The sequence below is a fragment of the Geotrypetes seraphini genome, chromosome 18, assembly GCF_902459505.1.
Source record: "Geotrypetes seraphini chromosome 18, aGeoSer1.1, whole genome shotgun sequence".
In the NCBI taxonomy this organism is placed as follows: domain Eukaryota; kingdom Metazoa; phylum Chordata; class Amphibia; order Gymnophiona; family Dermophiidae; genus Geotrypetes; species Geotrypetes seraphini.
In genome coordinates, this window is record NC_047101.1 from 40,029,193 (window position 1) to 40,048,718 (window position 19,526).

At 41.0% G+C, this 19,526-nt stretch overlaps 1 protein-coding gene across 2 annotated transcripts in view; it reads right to left on the reverse strand.

Annotated features, from left to right (window-relative positions):
• The window catches only part of DIAPH1 (diaphanous related formin 1), a 393,428-nt gene that overhangs the window by 32,534 nt on the left and 341,368 nt on the right, over positions 1-19,526 (reverse strand). For both annotated transcript variants that reach the window (XM_033926973.1, XM_033926972.1), the window contains one exon: positions 10,348-10,434. In XM_033926973.1, coding sequence (XP_033782864.1) covers positions 10,348-10,434 — 87 coding nt within the window. The remainder of the gene's footprint in view (positions 1-10,347; positions 10,435-19,526) is intronic.

A 19,526-nucleotide genomic window follows, 5' to 3' on the forward strand; every position in this document is an offset into this window, starting at 1 on the left:
GAATTCACCGCATCCATTGCCATGATTACCCATGAGGTTATTCTGAGGGGCATACCAATTGATAATGCCTGTGGACAGAAACACTATTCCACACTGGTCCGGGCTCCCGGATCCACAGCAGAGGCATCTGTAGAGTCCAACTGAGTTGACCACCATGATAGCAGCGCACCTAGAGAAGACATTTTAGCCCAAAGGACCATGTCTATTATGGCTGCCACGGAGCCTAGCATTTGGAGGTAGTGACATGTGGACAAAGCAGGTTTGGCCAACAAGCTCATTATCTGGGTGCAAAGCTTCTATTTGCATGCCTCTAGAAGATAGACTCGACCTTCTGTTGTGTTGAAGAAGACTCCCAGGTCTCCCAGGGATTGGGACGGAACCAGTTGGCCCTTTTGGAAATTCACTATCTAAAACAGGCTCTGCAGGACCCAGACCACGTGAGCCACTGTTTGTACTTCTTCTGGAAATGACGGAGCTCTGATCAGTCAGTCTTCCATGTATGGATGAACCTACAAGCCCGTCTTGTGCAGATGGGCAGCTACCACTATTAGAGGGATTGGCCTGTCAGCTACAAACCTCAATCTGCTTCTCCTCCACTCAGGCAGAGTTTGAACCTCAAAGTGGTGAGCTCTGAGCATCAAAAGCAGCCAAAAATCACAAAAAAAGACTGAAAATGTTTTAAAGAAATATACAGAGCAGATCAGAAAGACTTCTTCCGGCTCACATGCAGAAGGATTAACTGAAAGAGGCAGCAGAGCCCTCTAGTAAAGGAGGAGGGATTTAAAAGATAGAGTGGATTCCCTCTGCTCAGGAGCATGGGGATATTACCTGTCCATCCAGAATGACACACCTATTGCACTAAAAAAATGATTATGACAAATAAGGACAGGATGAGCTTTTGGTAGTATGATAAGAAAAGAATAGTCACAGTTTTCATTTCTATAATTTGTATATAATATCTTCAAACCTGAGCAAGGTCAACTGTGGCCTTTTCCATTTTCAAAGCAACTGTATCTGCAGGCCTTAGAATTCTTATCACCAAAATGAAAATGTATAAATAGTTCTCAATGATGCCCAAGAGGAAAAGTGCTAACTTCTTCCTGTTTCCAGTGAACAGAAGAAACGTATTACAGCCAGGATTAATCTGTAGTCCTCAGAAAAGGAAACATCTGGATAACTGTCATCTCACTGACACTTGCCTCACAGGAAATGGCTACTCAGTGTCAGATGGGAATTTTCTGTCTGCACTGCAAGCACTATCTAACTGTAGCTCTGATTAGCACACTAAGTTTAAGGAACCTTTGTATTGTAGCAAAACTAGCTGACAGGACAAAAGCAGCCATCAAGAACCTAAAAGGACAACATACTGTTGCTTTAGCCGATACGATTCTAGCTAATTATTAGATATTCCAATTAAATTCAAATCTATTTAGCCTCTACAATCTAGACAAACTTTAAAAAGTTAGGCATTAGAAAAGTTTCTAGATCAGGGGTGCCCAAAAGGTCGATTGCAATCAACCAGTAGATTGCAAAGGCAATGCGAGTCGATTATGGAGCTCATCCCGGGCTCTGCGATACTTGCGTCGCCTTTGCATTCTCCTTGCTTCCCTGACGCAGCAAAAGCCAGGCCCACGTCAATTCTGACGTCGGAGAGGAAGTCCCATTGTGATATCACGAGGCCGTTTGGGGAAGATACATCTCATTTGATTACAAGACCACCGGATGAATCCTTAAGCTAAGTACTGAGTTTTTTTTGCAGGGGACGGCTGGAGGGTTCTCACAGTGGGACTTCAAGCCCTATTTATGCACATTGAGTGATTTATAAATATTAAATGTCACAGTTCATTTGAACTTATTGTTTTGAGCACATGTGAGGTGTCCAGTGATGGTGTGCAGGTGAGTGGGTTTTTACCCGCTTTCCAGTTATGTCAAGCACTGGAGAATTTTCTCCTTTCGCTGACCCCTCACACTGAGGACACCTCGCTTCACAAATTAATTATTTGTACTTTTTGTGGAATGTGTTTATGTGCGCAGGTGAGTCCCCTGTAAGAACCTATTGACTAGTTCTGCTTTTTTGTGGTATCTTTCCAAGTATTAATAGCAGTTTTGTTGGAGATTTTGATCATAGATCATTAATGTGGCAGGGACCTGAGTGGGGGTGAGTGGGAGAGGAATGCCTAATATAACTTGGTATTATTGGGCAGCACAAATTAAACAAATATTTGATTGGAAACATTTTCCTGATAAACCAGGAGTATTAATACAAGAAGTTAGTTCTTCGAACTTTCCTCTATGTCATTTAATTTGGGCATCCCATTTAAAAACCTTATTATAAAGGAGATGTATTCAAAATCCACTTGTCTCCCATTTGTTGGAGCTTTGGTATAAGATACTAAATTAAACTAAAACTTAACTTTGTATACCGGGTCTTTAACCAAAGAAAGCTCGACGCAGTTAACAATAAATTTAAAAATAAAGTGAAATGAAATACAAGAGAGTTAGTTTTCAAAATGTTTAGCCTTTCAAGCGGGTAGAGAAGGGGGAGTGTTTATTAGGTGGGAGCATCAGGGATTAATAAGGTTTGGGCAGTTTATTGATAATGGGGAAATAATTCCCTTTGCAGAATTACAGAAAATTTATCAATTATCTTCTGGAGATATATTCCCATATTTACAGATAAAACATTCAAAATCAAGGGTAGTTGGGGAATAAGCAAATGGAATCTGAAAACTTAGAAAAATTGTACTTGGCGCTTCAAATAACACAAAGATCAATCACAGTGTTCTATAGATTTTTTAACAATAGCAAATTCAGTAAACACAAATTTATGATATCTTGGGAAGTTGATAAGGGACTTAAATGAACCAAATCTTTATAGAGGTATCTAAATCCTCTAGATGTGTGTTATCAAGGAAAATACATATAAAGTTCTCACTCACTGGTACTATACTCTGTGCTATGTACCCTCAGGTTGCAACTGATGTGTGTTGGAGATGCATGGCTGCTAAGAGAATGTACAATCATATTTGGTGGTCTTGTAATCTTATACAATGTTTTTGGTCTTCTGTTACCAAATATATGTCTAAGACCTTGGGCTTTTCTATACATTTAGATCCAAAAGCTTGTTTATTAAGCCTCTATAATAGCAAGGGATATCAATGGCAGAGACGAATTAAACACCTATGCTATGCTGCAGCCAAATGTGTGATTGTCTTAAAGTGGAAACAGTCAATAGGTCCCAATATACAAGATTGGCGTATGAAACTGATTGCACTGAAAGCATTGAAACAATTAACAGATAAACATCATGGTCACTATGACCCCACAAATGATTTATGGATACAACTGAATTTGATTTTACAGGCTTCCAATCAAGATTATTGAAATCTTTATTTTTATGTAAAGATAATAAGATGAAAACTTAAGAGTTGTCTTAATAATATAGTTATACTAGAAGGACTTAGAGACCAAGTGAGTAGGGGAGGTGGGGATTAGGGATAGGGGTGGGGAAGGGAGGGAAGGAATGAGAGGATAATGTGTGATTGGTTATTTTGAGAAAGAATTTGTTGATTTATCATGTTGGTTCAAATAGCCCAGTTAGGGCTTAGAATCTGTTTAGATACAAAAAGGAGAAGAAAAAAAATAGCAAAATGTGTAAAAAGCAGGTCAGCACTGATCTCATCTTTTCCATATTTGTTTTATTTATTCCATATTTTTAGCCTGTCCTCCCAAAGGAGCTCAGAACAGGTTGCAAAGCATTTTCCCTATATGTCCCAGTGGGATCACAGTCTATCTAATGTACCTGGCATGACTTGCCCAGAGTCACAAGTAGTAGCACAGAGTGTGAATCCTCAACCTCAGGGTACTGAGGCTGTAGCTTTAGCCACTACACCACATTTCCTCATCTGTATAGACAGAGAAGAGTTAATATCTAAAGTGCAAACAGTGATGAACAACTCTTTTTCTAGTTAAGTGCATTTGCAGCCTGGGAATCAGAATCAATAGCCCTCTCTTGTCCTGCTTGTGTGATATGCTTAGCAAGCACCATGCTGCAGCACAAAATACTGTAATGGCAAAGCTAGGAAGGTGAACTGTTATCTGAGACACATCAGCCCACCCTTTATAATTTATAAAGATGCAACCACAGCAAAAACAATGTTTCCATGTCATTAAAAAAGTAAATCTATTATTTCAAAATACTTTCTTGTAAAAAAAAGCTATGTGCTATAAGATTAGATGCCCAGTTTCCAGAATGCAGAATTCATCCCCACTGTAGAAGCACTTAATAGTGTCTCTAAGACAACTGAAGCATACACTTAAAATATGATTCCGGAGGTTCTCCCATTTATAGCAGTATAATAGAATTTTAATCTTAATTTTAAAGCCCACTTAACTTTTCATATGTAGACAATTTAGAGTAGCAGCTGTTAGACATATAAACACAAACTTGAAGCAACATTGTATTAACACAAACTTTTATTCACTTGTTCCAGTGCTCATGTACTGCGCACCTCCTAAAAGGATCAAACTAAAAAATATGATTTGGACTTTATAAATACTGAGAGCAGAAAATGGTTACCCGAAACATGACTTAGATTTAAAAACAAAATTAGTTATACTCACCTCTAAATTACAAGCATAGTTCACATCATAATAGTACTCTCAAAAAGTACTACACTAGTAGCCCCAAACTTGCACCCCAATCTTTTTCTACATTAAAGCTAGTTTCCTATCTGTTTGTGCCATTGTTGCTTATGCTATGTTTCAGGACTACAGTGTGCATATGTTACAAGCACAGAATACACAAACCTTGCAGGATTGTACAGACTTTATATGTGGGGAAAATGCACACTGAAGTATAGGAGTAGGGTGGGGTGGGGTGGGAGGCAGGAAGAGGAAAGAATGAACCATGAAGGGATATCCAGAGCTGAAGATAGGGTTGAGCCCAGAGAAGCAAGAGGGAAGTATGATACAGAATTGCTCTGCTAGACCCCAGGAGTTCTGAACTGACATACTTTAGCTTATTATTTTGGTCTGTCTCTTTCTACTTGATGGGATATCTTGACTTCATTTTTCAGCTGCTAGTTTTGTCCTCTCTTGTAACCTGCTTGCTTAGACAGAGTCTATTTCACCTGGGATTAATAGGCAATAAAACCTAGAAATGCAAAGGTCACCCCATATGAGACTGCAGAGTAGTGCTGCCCGATTCACAATTTGAATCAATTCATCGATTCAAATCAGGTGAATAGATTCAAATCGATTCAATTTTTAAAAAATCGGCCTCCCGATTTGATGACCGACCCTTCTACCCATGCCTTCCTACAGCAGGAGCGGCAGCGCTGCCTTTGGCTGGCCACCAACTGCCGCTCCTGCTTGAGGGGGGAGGGTCAGTCGGAAAGGCCTTCATGTTCCCCCAGCTTCCCCGCTCTTACCTTAAGCTAATACGGCAGCCTGCAAGATCGCTGGTGCTATAGTGATCCCTGCAGCTGCCGTCTTCCTCAGCGGCACGTTCTCTCTGCTACGGTCCCGCCCATCCTCTGACATCAGGGTCAGGATCCTGGCAGAGAACGTGCCACTGAGGATGATGGCAGTTGCAGGGATCGTTATAGCACCAGCGATCCCACAGGCTGCCGTATTAGCTTAAGGTAAGAACGGGGAAGCAGACTTCAGGGGGAGCAGGCCTTCGCTGCGGGGAAGCAGGCCTGTGCAGAGGGAGGAGCAGGAAGAGTGCCTTCGTGGTGGGGAGGGAGGAGGAGGAAGGAGTAGAGGGGAGGGGAGATGCCAGACCTGGAGTGAAGTAAAGGGAAGAGAGAGACCAAACTAAAGAGGGGGAGGAAAGCAGAGGAGAGGTGCTGGACTAATGGAGAGAGGGAGAGAGAAATGCAAGACCACAAGGGAAAGGGTACAAGAGGAACAGATACTGCTCCAAAGAAGGTGGGCAGGGTGCAGGATGGCAGGAAAGATAGGAGAAAGCATGTACCTGGGAAAGGAGATACAGGAGGTAAGGAAGAGAGAAAAAAGAAGATGGACATGGGGAGAGACATGAAACAGAGATAAGATGCTGGGCATGGAGGGAGCATAGGAATAGGGACACAAGGGGGACACTAATGGAGAGGAGAATAGGGACAGGGACACAGAAGAGAGATACTGGATGAAAGGGTAGTTGAGAAAAGGAGAGATGGTGGATCTGTGGATGGTGGGTTCCATCGCTGCAGCTGTGGGGGGGATGGAGATGAAAAAATGGAAAGATGCCAGACCTCCGGGGGAGGAAAGGGAAACAGAAGGGGAGGATAGAGATGGAAGATGGATGGTTAGAACGGAGAAAGAAGGAGAGCTTGATCAGAAGACAACCAGAGCCTGGGATCAACATGATCTGAAAAATGACCAGACAACATAATGTAGGAATAATAATTTTATTTTCTGTTTTGTGATTACAATATGTCAGATTTGAAATGTGTATCCTTCCAGAGCTGGTGTTAGACCGCGAACGTAAGCTAGGATTTATCAGAGAGAGGAAAAGTATTTTTTGTTTGTTTATTTTCTTTGCACCACAGGACCAGTGTGGATAAGAGAGGGCAAAGGGGGTGAAGAGGCTATAAAATAAACCCACCAGGATGTTTGGGAAAAAAAAAAAAACCCACCCAACTGGGCAGGAAAATCGAATAAAAAAAAAAAATCGATTCAATAGGCTGAATCGAATCGAAATTTTTTTTCCTGAATTGGGCAGCACTATTGCAGAGCACTTTTACACTCTGATAAGGTACAATAGGGCGACAATTTAGTGTTTCTTAGACACTTTCAAGTTTATTTAAAATTTCTTATACCACTTAATCAAATTTCTAAGTGGTGTACAATTATAATAAAAGTATATACAACATACGAAGATTAAAACAGTGGTTAAAACATAACTTTAAATGTCATCAAAGTATTTAAAACAAAAAAGAAGACTTACACCACGGACAAACAAAAAACAGGAGGAACTACAATATACAGAAAAAGAAACAAATAAGAATAGAACAATGGGAGGGGTTAGACTGAAAAAACAGTGTGATTTAGGGCTCCTTTTATCAAGCCGCGCTAGCGGTTTAACGTGCGTAATAGCACGCGTTAAACCGCCGGCCACGCTAGCCGCTACCGCCTCCTCTTGAGCAGGCGGTAGTTTTTGGCCAGCGCGGGGGTTAGTGCGTGATGAAACATCGTGCGCGGCTTGATAAAAGGAGCCCTTAGTCCTTACAAGGGCAGTTATGATTTGAAAACATCAAGGAATAAAAATGTTTTTAGTTTTGTCTTAAAATGACTTGGAGATGTTTCTGCGCGTAGGTGATTAGGTATGGAATTCCAAAGGGCGGGAGCAGTTACTGCAAAAATGTTTGACAGGGGAGAACTCTCCATAAGAGAGATGCTGAACAAAACTCATCAGGGTTCCTTGTTCATTTCAAGCACCAGGAAGGTTGGCGAGGCACAAGATCTAGTGGCCATGCCTTTAGTCTTGGGACAATTTCTAGGGTCTTAGTGAGGACTACCAAGACTGAAGACCAGGTACTTTCCTGGAAAGAGGGGAATTAGTTTCAATCTCAAAATTCCTCAAATGCCTTGAGAAATTACCAATATTTGTTGATGTGAATTTCTTACATTAATTGAGAGAAGGATTTGAAGGAGTGACCTTTGTCTCAGGGTTGCTGCCTCAGAGAAGACTATAGGAATTTACTATTTCCCAAAGAAGGAGACTCTCCTTCCAATTAGTCTGCACTAGGATTTCCATGGACAAAAGAGGCTCCCATTCATCTAAATGTGTCTTAGAAAGCAGAGGACAATATACACAATGAAAGTCTTCACTCGGGCAGGAAGATGACACAAATTTATCATTTTCGAACTGCTCACATTGGCTGATATTCAACAAATAGTAATTTATTTGACTCTTAAATGCTCTCACTCGGATACAATCCCTTCATACATTCTAAAATGGTTCTTTTCGATCTTCGGTTCTCACATCCACGATTTAGTTAAAACCAGTTTGTCCTTGGGTTCCATACCCAAGGCTTGTAAAGAATCCACAATCTATCCAATCATCAAAGACTACAAGATATGCACATCCGAAAAATCCAACTATCGCCGATAGCCAACATTCCATTCTTGGCTAAACTCACAGAAAAATAGTCTTTAACCAGGTTTCCGAATTTGTGGAAAAAACAAAAGTTACTACAGCCCAAACAAATGGGTTTTAGACAACATCATTTGACAGAACACTCCCTGATAAAGGATGGAAGATATCAACCCTATCATTTGGATCACCATAAATCAGCTCTTCTAATATCACTAGATTTATCTGCTGCATTTGACACTATTGATCATAATTTACTCTTACAACATCTTCGAACAATAGGTATAACTGAGCAAATACTGGACTGGTTTACTTCAAATCTTGCAGATCGATCTTCTACGGTTGTCTTCAACAAAACATCATCTGATCACTTCCCTAACGAGTTTGGTATACCACAAGGATCTATTCTCTCACCACTTTTATTTAATATCTTTCTAGCGCTTCTACTTACTTTAGGTCAATTTTCTATGTTAGTGTATGCAGACAATATCCAATTAGTGCATCAGATAGATCCAGAGAATGCCAACAAGATATTTGCAATTAACTCAAAAATGGAACAAAACAGAAACTGGCTGAATGAGAATATGTTGGCATTGAACATTAATAAATCAAAAACAATGCTCTTTGCGTCTAGGAATGGACTTACTCTTTCTAGTCCTATTCGGATCAAATCAATTCCACTACAAATAGTAACTTCAATAAAATTGTTGGGCGTCATACTAGATTCTCAACTATCCTACCATGATCAAATTAGCGCAGTGGTTCAGAAATGCTTCCACAGGCTCAATGTGATATGCTCTCTTACAAAAATTCTTGATTCCTCTTCTATTAACATCTTAATACATTCATTGGTGATCTCATGTCTAGACTACTGTAATGCACTTTACAAAGGCATTACCCAAAAAGAACTAAGACGTTTACAAATAATCCAAAATATATCAATGAAGATCATCACTAACTTCAAAAAATATGACCACATAACTCTGTTATTAATAAAAGACCACTGGTTACCAATTGGACACAGAATTACATACAAAATTCTTCTATTAACTTTAAAAACTCATGTTTCTAACATACACCCCATCAAGATCTCTAAGATCTGCTTCACAACCTCTTATCTATTCCTTCTATAAACCATATCAATACGATGCGTACAACCATTTTTTCAATCACAGCTCCATCGCTATGGAATGCTGTCCCTGTTCACTTAAGAGAAGAAACATCATTGATATGTTTTAAATCAAAACTAAAGGCATTTTTATTTAAGGACACCTACAATATATAACCGTCCTTGTTAGGACAACATGTAAATACCCTTTCCCCATGTTTTTACCTGATATGTTTCTTTCTTTTTTTTTATATTGTAGTTCTTACCCTTTACCTTCTGTATCTGTAAGTCTGTCTAACTAAATTATAGTCTAGAGCAGTGTAATGCAAACTGTGTGCCAAGACACACTGGCGAGGAGGAGGAGAGTCATCCATGGTGGCTGACTGCCTACAGGATGTGCCTTGCACGGCGAGAGGCATGTCCCGTAGGAAGTCAGCCAGCGCAGATGACTCTCCTCCTGGCCGGTGTCTCTCCTCCTCTCCTCGCATCTGTGCATGACATCATAGTGTCGACATCCACGCACTTCCTGGTGCCTTCTGGCCGGGACACAAGCTCAGAGATTGAGGGCTTTGAAAGACTTTCTCCCAGTTTTCAAAGGCATCTGTGCCCCTCAGCTCTGCTAGCCAAAAGAAAAGGGACTACACAGATATACGCAAAGACCAGTGCTTTTTCATCACGCAAACTTTCTTTTGGCTCCTTTTGTTTAGCCCAACCATAGGGTCCGCCCTCTGTTTGATAGGCATGAACTGTGGCTTCTTTTAGATCCTGCAATAATTGTGCTCATGAGATTGCCAGTAAATTTAATTCTAGCTATTGGGATCCCTTTTTAGGAAAAGTGACTACTATTATACAGGAGCAATAGTTAGGTCCAATAGGTAAACATAGGTCCTCTGTATAGCAGTATACTATATTGGTCATCAGCCTGACCTATATTTCACCTCACATATCCAAGGGAAAGTACTGTCAGTTATCCTTATGGGTCGTGCACTAAATTTTGATCCTTTTATGCTTATTCTAGCTGTTCTATAGATATTTAAGCAAAGCCCTTTTTCTGTTTGGTGTTCCTGATTTCAGAGCATATGGATTTCAGTCAGCTACTGTTTTCCATTTATTTCTAGGAAGAATCATTCATACTTACCCTGGCGTGGTCCCCTTTTCCTTCTAAATGCTGCCCCAGACTGTAGGGCCTCGAGAAGGCTGTCCATCACACCTGTTTCATCACCCTCTGCAAAATTAGAAATGAAAGCAAGTGAAAATTCAGATGGGGAGACATATCTGCATTTGAAATTTTCTATACCTTTAATCAATATTTGTATCCCACATTAGCTGTGAAACATTATACTTTCCCCTTATTCCAATAATAGCACTACTTCTATCTTTTTCTGCTAACAATAACAAAATTTTCACCTGCTTAGAAACTTTATTACTACCCTCCATCTCTACCTTCTTCAGTCCTTACTATTGCTTTACAGCTGTCTACCTTTACCTATTCCAATAATGACATAAAACATTCTGGGTATCATGGCTGATAAACTTTTCTTCTTAAACTGGAAAATGGCTAATTATGGCTTAACGTTTGGAAGTACCACACTAATTTAACCTCACATTTCTAGTACAGCAGAAAACCTCACTACATTGTAAAGTCATGAAAATATGAGTCCCTCCCCCCAAGAGACATATGCTTGATGGTTAAGAATAATGTTAATGTAAGCCGTTTCCCCCTTTAGGTGCACTTACTACTGTGTTGTGAAACTTGTGGATCCTGCCTCAGCACTAAGTTTATAAGCAGGGTCCTTTATTAAGGTGGTAAGAAATCATGTACATTTTATCTGATTGGAAGCAGCACACATACAATTACACAGATAGAATACACTGGTTCTACTTGTGATCCAATAGATTTGAGTACTCAGTTCCACTCTATAGCTAGGTCTAACTAGTGTAATCCCAAATTAAAATTTCCTCCCTGGATCCAGCAGCTGCTTCAAGTCCTTGGCAGCAGGACGTGGATAGCTACCCCTCTCTTGTCTTTCAGACCCTTTGCAATGTTTTCTTTCTTCTTTTTCCCCTAAAAGAAGTGCTTGCTTCTGGCAGAGTAGATATTTCCTGGAGAATGGCTAGCCAAAGATGGTCAGTTTTTCTCCTCAGTGGGTAGTTTTCTGATCCTTCTATATGGGATGTCTTCATTTTGTGCATATATGTTTTTGCTGTATTAAGTACTTTGCTGGGGGAAGGTGCTAGTTTGTTTTGCTCTGTATCGTGTCATCACACATACGAGGGTGAATCAAAAATGAAAGGCAATTGTTAACCAGAAAGGCAATTGATAACCAGAACAGAGCTAGCGAAATGTAACATATGGACTCGTACATTGCCTGTTGGATAGTTCATCCACACACAGTGCAGTGCTCGGCCTTTAGAAACATGGATGCTCCATTGCAAGATTGCACTATCGAAAAACAATGTGCAGTAGTGCGCTTTCTTTGGACAGAGGGATTAAAACCTGTGGAAATTCACCATTGGATATTGAATCAGTATAGACATAGCACCATGAATCAATAAAAGATTTATGAGTGGGTAAAAAGGTTTACAGAGGAAAGAACCATTATTTTTCTCTGTCCTGAAACGATATGAAGAAGATCTGAATATTCTGGAGAGAATTGTCACTGGCAATGAGACATGGGTGCATTACTGTGATCTGGAGAGCAAAAGACAAAGCATGACGAAGTAAAGAAAGTGGTGATCACCTGGCTTCGGGAGTAGCCGAAAAACTTCTCTGCAGAAATGCAAAAGCTAGTTAAACGATACAACAAATGCTTTATCTTGCATGGGGTCTATGTGGAAAAGTGATATGTTCAATTGCTCACCGTTATTTCTATTAAAGCTGTTAAAATGTTTGTTTGTCTTCTCACTCAGGTGTTTATGTTTGTCCACACACATTAGATTGGGCATCTATTTTTAGATGATCATCTTATCAGCCCAATGTCCTTTGACAATTTTGTCATCTTCACCATGTACACAAATGCTCTGAACATCAGTCAGAGTTTACAGTTTGCCCTTCCTCTCCTGGGACAAGGAGTTGATGAATTAGTCCTGGTCGCTGAGCTCTTGGAATTTTTTTGGGCCCATTTTCAATTTTCCTCTACTTGTTCTACACTGTGACCGTTTACCACTTAATTCTTGAATCTTTTTATTAAATTACAGAATTAAAATGTCCATTACAGTTACACTGAAACGCAAATCTCAGCAGATAAAGACTAGTTTGCCTACCATGTTGCCACAGGTCTTAACCTGTGCCCATTTTCCTCAACCTGCCACTAACATCCTTTTGTAACTGGCCACTGCTCACTCTATAATATACACCTTGAGAAGTTATGCAATTAGGCAGCTACATAATTTTTCACCTAATAAGCATACACTTACCCAACAGGGCACAAGTAAGAGAAAACAGCTGTGAAAATATACTACAGGATTCCCAGGGGGCCTAGAATATATATGCAAGCCATGGAGCTAAATGGTATGGGATTAATCGCTCACATTCTGTACTTCTATACCACCATGGATTTAACCTAGGTTAGTTCCAGGGATGTAGTGGGAGAGGCATTGTACAGGAGTGAGGCTGGAGTCTTCTAATAGGATGGGAGGGAATCAAACCAGGGGAGTGTGCCAGTAGTGCAGGTGCTCCCACACCATCTGCCACTACATGTAACATAGTACCCCTGTCATCAAGGGTCTGCCCTGTGCAGTAAAAACAGGGCAGTTTGCAGGTAGGTCCCATGTTCTAACTATTCACTATTTTGCACCCAATATGTGGACTGTACTCTGGTTAAAGGGTTCCTTTGTGCTATATTTGTATAATGTTTGAATTATGTTAAATCTGTAGTATTTTAATTATATATGTTTTATTGCAATCCACTCTGAATAAAAGCGGAATACAAATAAACTATATTCAGTCTAGCATGCAGATGCTTGCTCTAGCTCTTAGGTGGCATAAATGTATATGAAAGCTGACAACATACTGTGTGTATCAGCTGCAAAAACTTCCTCTGACTTTGTGCAAGTTAACATATGCTTTTTTTGACTCCTATTACCTTACTTCTGCCTTTCCCCTCAGAATTTTAATGGAATAACTTAATATTAGGAGGCTTGCATCACCAGAATTTTGAGTTTTGCAAACATTTTAAGAACATAACAAATATGCTGTTGTTAGAAGGATGCTAGGCTGTATAGAGAGAGGCGTGACCAGTAGAAGAAGGTGTTGATGCCCCTGTACAGGTCGATGGTGAGGCCCCACTTGGAGTATTGTGTTCAATTTTGGAGACCGTATCTGGTGAAGGACATAAAAAGACTTGAAGGGGTACAGAGGAAGGCGACAAAAATGATAGGAGGTTTGTGCCAGAAGACATATGAGGAGAGACTGGAAGCCCTGAATATGTATACCCTAGAGCAGTGGTCTGAAACTCCAACCCTTTGCAGGGCCACATTTGGGATTTGTCAGTACTTGGAGGGCCTCAGAAAAAATAGTTAATGTCTTATTAAAGAAATGACAATATTGCATGAGGTAAAACTCTTTATAGTTTATAAATCTTTCCTTTTGGCCAAGTCTTAATAATAATATTGTAATTTATAGCTAAAGAGACATATGATCAAGAAACTGTTTTATTTTACTTTTGTGATTATGATAAACATACCGAGGCCCTCAAAATAGTACCTGGCAGGCTACATGTGGTCCCTGGGCTGCGTGTTTGAGACCACTGCCCTAGAGGAAAGAAGGGACAGGGGAGATTTGATTCAAACGTTCAAATACTTCAAAGATATTAACATAGAACAAAATCTATTCCAGAGAAAGGAAAATGGTAAAATCAGAGAGCATAATTTGAGGTTGAGGGGTGGTAGATTCAAGAGTAAAATTAGGAAATTCTTCTTTACGGAGAGGGTGGTTGATGCATGGAATGCGCTCCCGAAGGAGGTGGTGGAGAAGAAAACAGAGTTCAAACAAGCATGGGATGAACACAGAGTATCTCTAATAAGAAAATCATGGGCATACATTGAAGGAACTAAGGCCACTACTGGGCAGGCTTGCATGGCCTGTGTCCCGTATATGGACATTCAATTGAGGACGGGCTGGGGAGGGTTTCGATTGGTTAAGATGGGCTGGAGTGAGCTTTGATGGAGACTTCAGTAGATAGAACCTAAGCACACTACCAAGCAGGGCTCTGGGTTTCTGGCCCAGAAATACCTAAGAAAAAGGACCATTTAAATTAATTTATGTAGCATGTATGTTTGGGCAGACTGGACGGACCACTCAGGTCTTTATCTGCTGTCATTTACTATGTTACATATTCAACAAGAGGCTTCTAGGTTATTTTTATCTTCTGTCCCAAAGAAAAATAAGCAAAACATTTGATTCAGCATATTTCTCTCTAGCAAAACTCTCCTTGCTGTCTGGCATTTCAGTGATTCCATGGACGTATGCCTTTGAAATCTGAAGTAGAACCAAGAAAGAAGCAGAGAGGCAGTTTAATGTTTTATAAAGCCTGCAGCAGCAACTCCATTCTAATGCTGAATGTGGTTTCAGTTGTTTTTATTTAAAACTCTCCTGGCCCTTCATTTGGTAGTTTTCCAAGTCCTTACATATTATATTATTAGCACAAATTCAATCCAATTAATCTTTCTCTGCTGACAATATTCTGTACTCTAAAAAGATAAATCTGCTCTAAAAAACACATACCCCTCTCTTCAAGACACGTATGATGACAGGAACAAAATGCAGTTTCTCTGCACCAATCTAGAAGATGGAAGTAAGCAGCACCTTGAGATTAGAAGGTCAGCTCAGAGTGAATTATGGGAATGTCTTTGTGTTCAAGCGTTTCATTTTCACTCTTCACCGCAGTGCAGATGTGGTTGTGTCTCCATATAGCATTAGATGAAGGGGAGGGGATCAGTAATTTATACTCTCTTGGTTACATCCCCAGCAGCAAGCTGGTTTAGAACCACACTGCCAGCATCCATCAGAAATCCGAGTCTTCATTTCAGAAAACATACAGTTCTGATAATCACTTCAGTAATGCTGAAACAGGAAGCTATAAACAGAATTAGGAATACTGCACTATTAATTTACAATAGAGGGAGCAAGCTCCTATTTAGTGTATAGGTTCTGTTTTTTAAAAGTTTTTGAAAAAGGCACAAAATTATCCTTATACAATAATTTGTATAGTGCACATAAGAAACAAGATTCTAGAATTAAGCAGTAAGACTGATTTTCAACCTAAAGAAATATGATTCGATCTCGACATTGACCTTCCTCAAACAACTACACTGGCTTCCAATATCATCCCAGATAAACTTCAAAATATCATGTATCCTACACAACATATTGCATGGAAACTTGGCTGCTCCCCTTATACAGATTTTCTCAGCGACCTGGTCCACATCCAGAAGAATCCTTAACAGAATTCAACTGAATCTACCACCCATAAGGAACCTTCAGTATAAGCGAATTTTCAACTCCATGGTAACCTATCTGGGAGTAAAAACCTGGAACGATCTCCCAGAAACTATCTGAAAGGAGGCCAACTACTCCTTCTTCCGAAAAAAAACTGAAAACTTATCTCTTTGACAATTAATTAATATCTGCCTTTTCTCCTTTCCTCCTATATGTCCCCTTCCCTCTTCTTCTCCCCCTTCCCTCCCTGTTTACTCTTCAGTCGCCTAGAGCAGTGGTTCTCAACCCTGTCCTAGGGGACCCCCCAGCCAGTCGGGTTTTCAAGATATCCCTAATGAATTTGCATGAGAGAGTTCTGCATATAAGGGAAGTGACAGGTATGCAAATCTGGCCTAGAGCTTGCATAGATTTGTGCTTCTCACAAATAGAAGATTAGAGTAGATTAGGATACTTAAAACTCAGCTTCCAGCAATGAAATTACAGAGAAACAAAGCAGATTTAATCTATTTGAGAAGACAGTTATTTTCTCAGATTACCATAGCTTGCAGTTTCTTATTTCTGAATTTTTCAGTTAGGAATCATTGCAGGTTACAATTTAGTTACAAGGACATACCAATTGGTATTAGAGCAAAAATTTTAGATCTGAGATAGGTAGGTTTCAAGCAGGTCATAGAGAAAAGATATGTCCAACATTTTCCCAAAATAGTATTAGGTGGGGAGCTGTTGAAAGCCCAGAGGCAGGTCATTTCAGGAGGTTGAGTAAGATGCATTGTCTCCAGATACTCCTTCGAGAACTTGGAACCCGAATCCAGAGTGATATCCAGATCCACCGCCATCTGCCTCAGGAAGGACGAGAATGACAACTGGTCCACCAGAGCCGGGCCTCCAAGCGGGCTCAAAGAAGATGAGACGGCCTGGTCCGCCGAGGACCGTCACGGAGAGAACGAACCCCCGCAGTCCTCGAGTTCCAGCATAGGAGGAGGGGGCGAGTACTCCGGAGAAAACTCCTGGAAAGGTTGCTTCTGACGAGGCGAGGCGTGTCTCGATGAATGCCTCGATCGACGACCGGAGCTGTGTCGAGAAGCAGGCCTCGAGCGACGAAGCGAGCGACGCCCAGACAAGGCAGCCACCGAGTAGATGGGACTGGAGGCCGTGGATCGAAGCATCAGAGGCTGAGACGAGGCTCCCCGAGGGGCTCCCCAAGGTTCGAGGCCTGGCATCGCGGAGGAAGGGTCTGGACCAGGCAAGCCATGGATCGAGGGTATCGGTTCCAAAGGTGGCATAGCCAAACACTCTGCTCCTTGCGAGACATGCCCCGAAGCCAGACCAGACACTCGCCGAGACTCTGCTCCCAGCAGCGAGAGTGTGCGCCGAGGAGGCACCGGAGCCGGCTCGACCTCGCGCAAGACTTCCGCGTGCCCAGGCTGGATCTGGGAGAGAAGCGTCGGCCCAATTTTGGTAAAGAGCTCGACAAATCGCTTCTCTATCAGGGCGTGGAACGACGCCGGCAAAGAGGGATCTGCATCAGCAATGGGACCTCCCGCACGGACATCGGTCACTCGGCCGCCAGGGAGCTTGGATTTAGAGGCCTTGGGCACCTTAAGCATCACTGGAGGGATAGGAGGCTGTGCTACCTGACCTGAAGAGACATCGGAAGGCACCGCACCGTGCGTCGAGGTCGAAGCCGGCACGAACGAGGCAGGCTTGAGCAGACTCGAGGCCGAAGATGTAGAATCAGAAGTCGAAGGCGTGGCACTCTGTGAAGAGCACCAGGGACGCCTCCATGCCAAACAGCGACTCCCACAAAATACAGCGACACTTAAATGCACGTGCTGTGAGCGTGGAGCAAGGCCGGCATGATTTCGGAAAGTGTTGAGGCTCGAGACACTGAAGACAGCGTCGATGTGGGTCCGTCAACGAAATCGCGCGCTGGCACTTGACACACTTTTTAAAACCGGTAACAGGCCAAAAAAGCTCCGCCGCAAGGTCGAAGCTGCGGGGCCGCAGCCACGCGACCTGCCCGGTTGAACGATCGAACAAAATTTTTTTTTTTTTTTTAAAACAACAAAACGTAACGTGAGCCAACAGGAATGAGCACAAAAAACCCAAACTCGCGGGCACAGAAGGCACAAAAAGGAACTTCGCGCAGAGAGTTTCAAAGGCAAACTTCTCAGCTCCGTGGAAGAGAAAGAACTGAGGAGACACGCCCGGTGCATCGGGAGGTAAGGCACTCGCGCATGTGCGGTGTGGGCAACTCGAAACTTCTAAAAATTTCTACAAGCAAGTATGCTTTTGAGATGTCCGCATTGGGGTTCCGTTGGATGATGTCACCCACTAGTGAGAATACCTGCCTGCTTGTCCTAGGATAATAACAGGTTTTTTATTCTGTTAAATTAGTTGGGGAGAAGGGAAGACCAGTTTAATGTGATGCGTTGTTCTAGAGTTATGGAAGGAGTGAGGGAACTTAATATCTGATTATTATTCCAGTGGCGTATAATACTTCTAATGTAAAATCTCTATATGCTCAAGGGACATGCTTCTTCTAATAATTAGACCAAGATACCTAACTGATCAACAGAAAGACAAAGGATAGTAGAGTATGTCAAATATAATCTTCATGTACTAAAGGAACAGAATTAGAGTAAACCATACTGAGTCTCATACTGAAGTTAAAAACTGCAGACCAGTTGGATGGAAATAATAGGTGTTTTCTCTTTTTGAGTAAAGTGTATGTTGGACATTTGTCCAAGATTTCCTTTGGTATATTTTTATTTTTCAAGATAACGGTCGACTCTTTTTTTCTCCTTTCATTTTCTTCTTTATTGCGAAGATATGGATAAAATGATTATGCCTGGATTATGTTATGCCCACTATTTATTTATTTATTTATTAAGACAGCATCCTTTCAGGATTTGATCTACTTTGCATGTTATAATTATCAATTTATAAAAACTGCAGAAAAAAAATCCCCAAATGAGAAAGCTGAAATACGATCTCTCAAACTCTACATGAATTCAACTCGACATGAACTCTGTTTTCCAGAGCAGCTGTGGCTTTACAAAGTCCATCTACAGTTCAATTTTTACACAAGGGGATGAAAGTACCCTTAATATACCAAGTCCTCCCTCTGCTTTTTGCTAATGAAATCCTAACCAGCATTCGCCAGACACCGAAGACATGCTCTCATAGAAACCAATCAGCTAGCCCCTCATTGAGGTGAAATGAAAAAGAAAAAGGGCCAGACAAATGGATAAAGTAAAATTAAAATATCCAATTGCTTCCAAAAGCCAGAAACAAAGGAGTTAACCATAAATTCATCAGCAAATTGCACATGTTGGTTTCCATAGGAACGGCTTAAGAAGAAATCTAAATCTATAACATTACATTAGAACATCTGTCTCTGCTTTTTTTGTGCTGTCTTGCTGTCCATGACCCCATCTTCTGGTAGGAACAAGCCACTGCCCTTGACCTAGATTATCAAACAGGACATTAATACAAACAATTTTAAAAAATTGCATGGAACCTAAAAAGCAACCACCACCTAAAGAAAACAACATCCTACTGCATGATTATACAGTTAACTAGTTCACTATTCTTGCCCTTTAAACTGCTTCTTATTATGAAAACAAAAGCAGGAAACAGCAGCTGATTTGCATCATAAGATACAGAATTCACACACTTGGGGTACAAGTTATGTTCTTCAGTGCAGTAAACTATGTAGAGATAAACATGGATAATTATTAATTTAATGTAGCTTCATTCTCAAAAGCACAACTCATCTCTTTCTAAAGCCCCAAGGCACCATGGCAAGGAGAAACCCAGATTTTACAGTAACACAGTAAATGAAGCAAATAAAGACCTCCACAGTCTATCTAGCT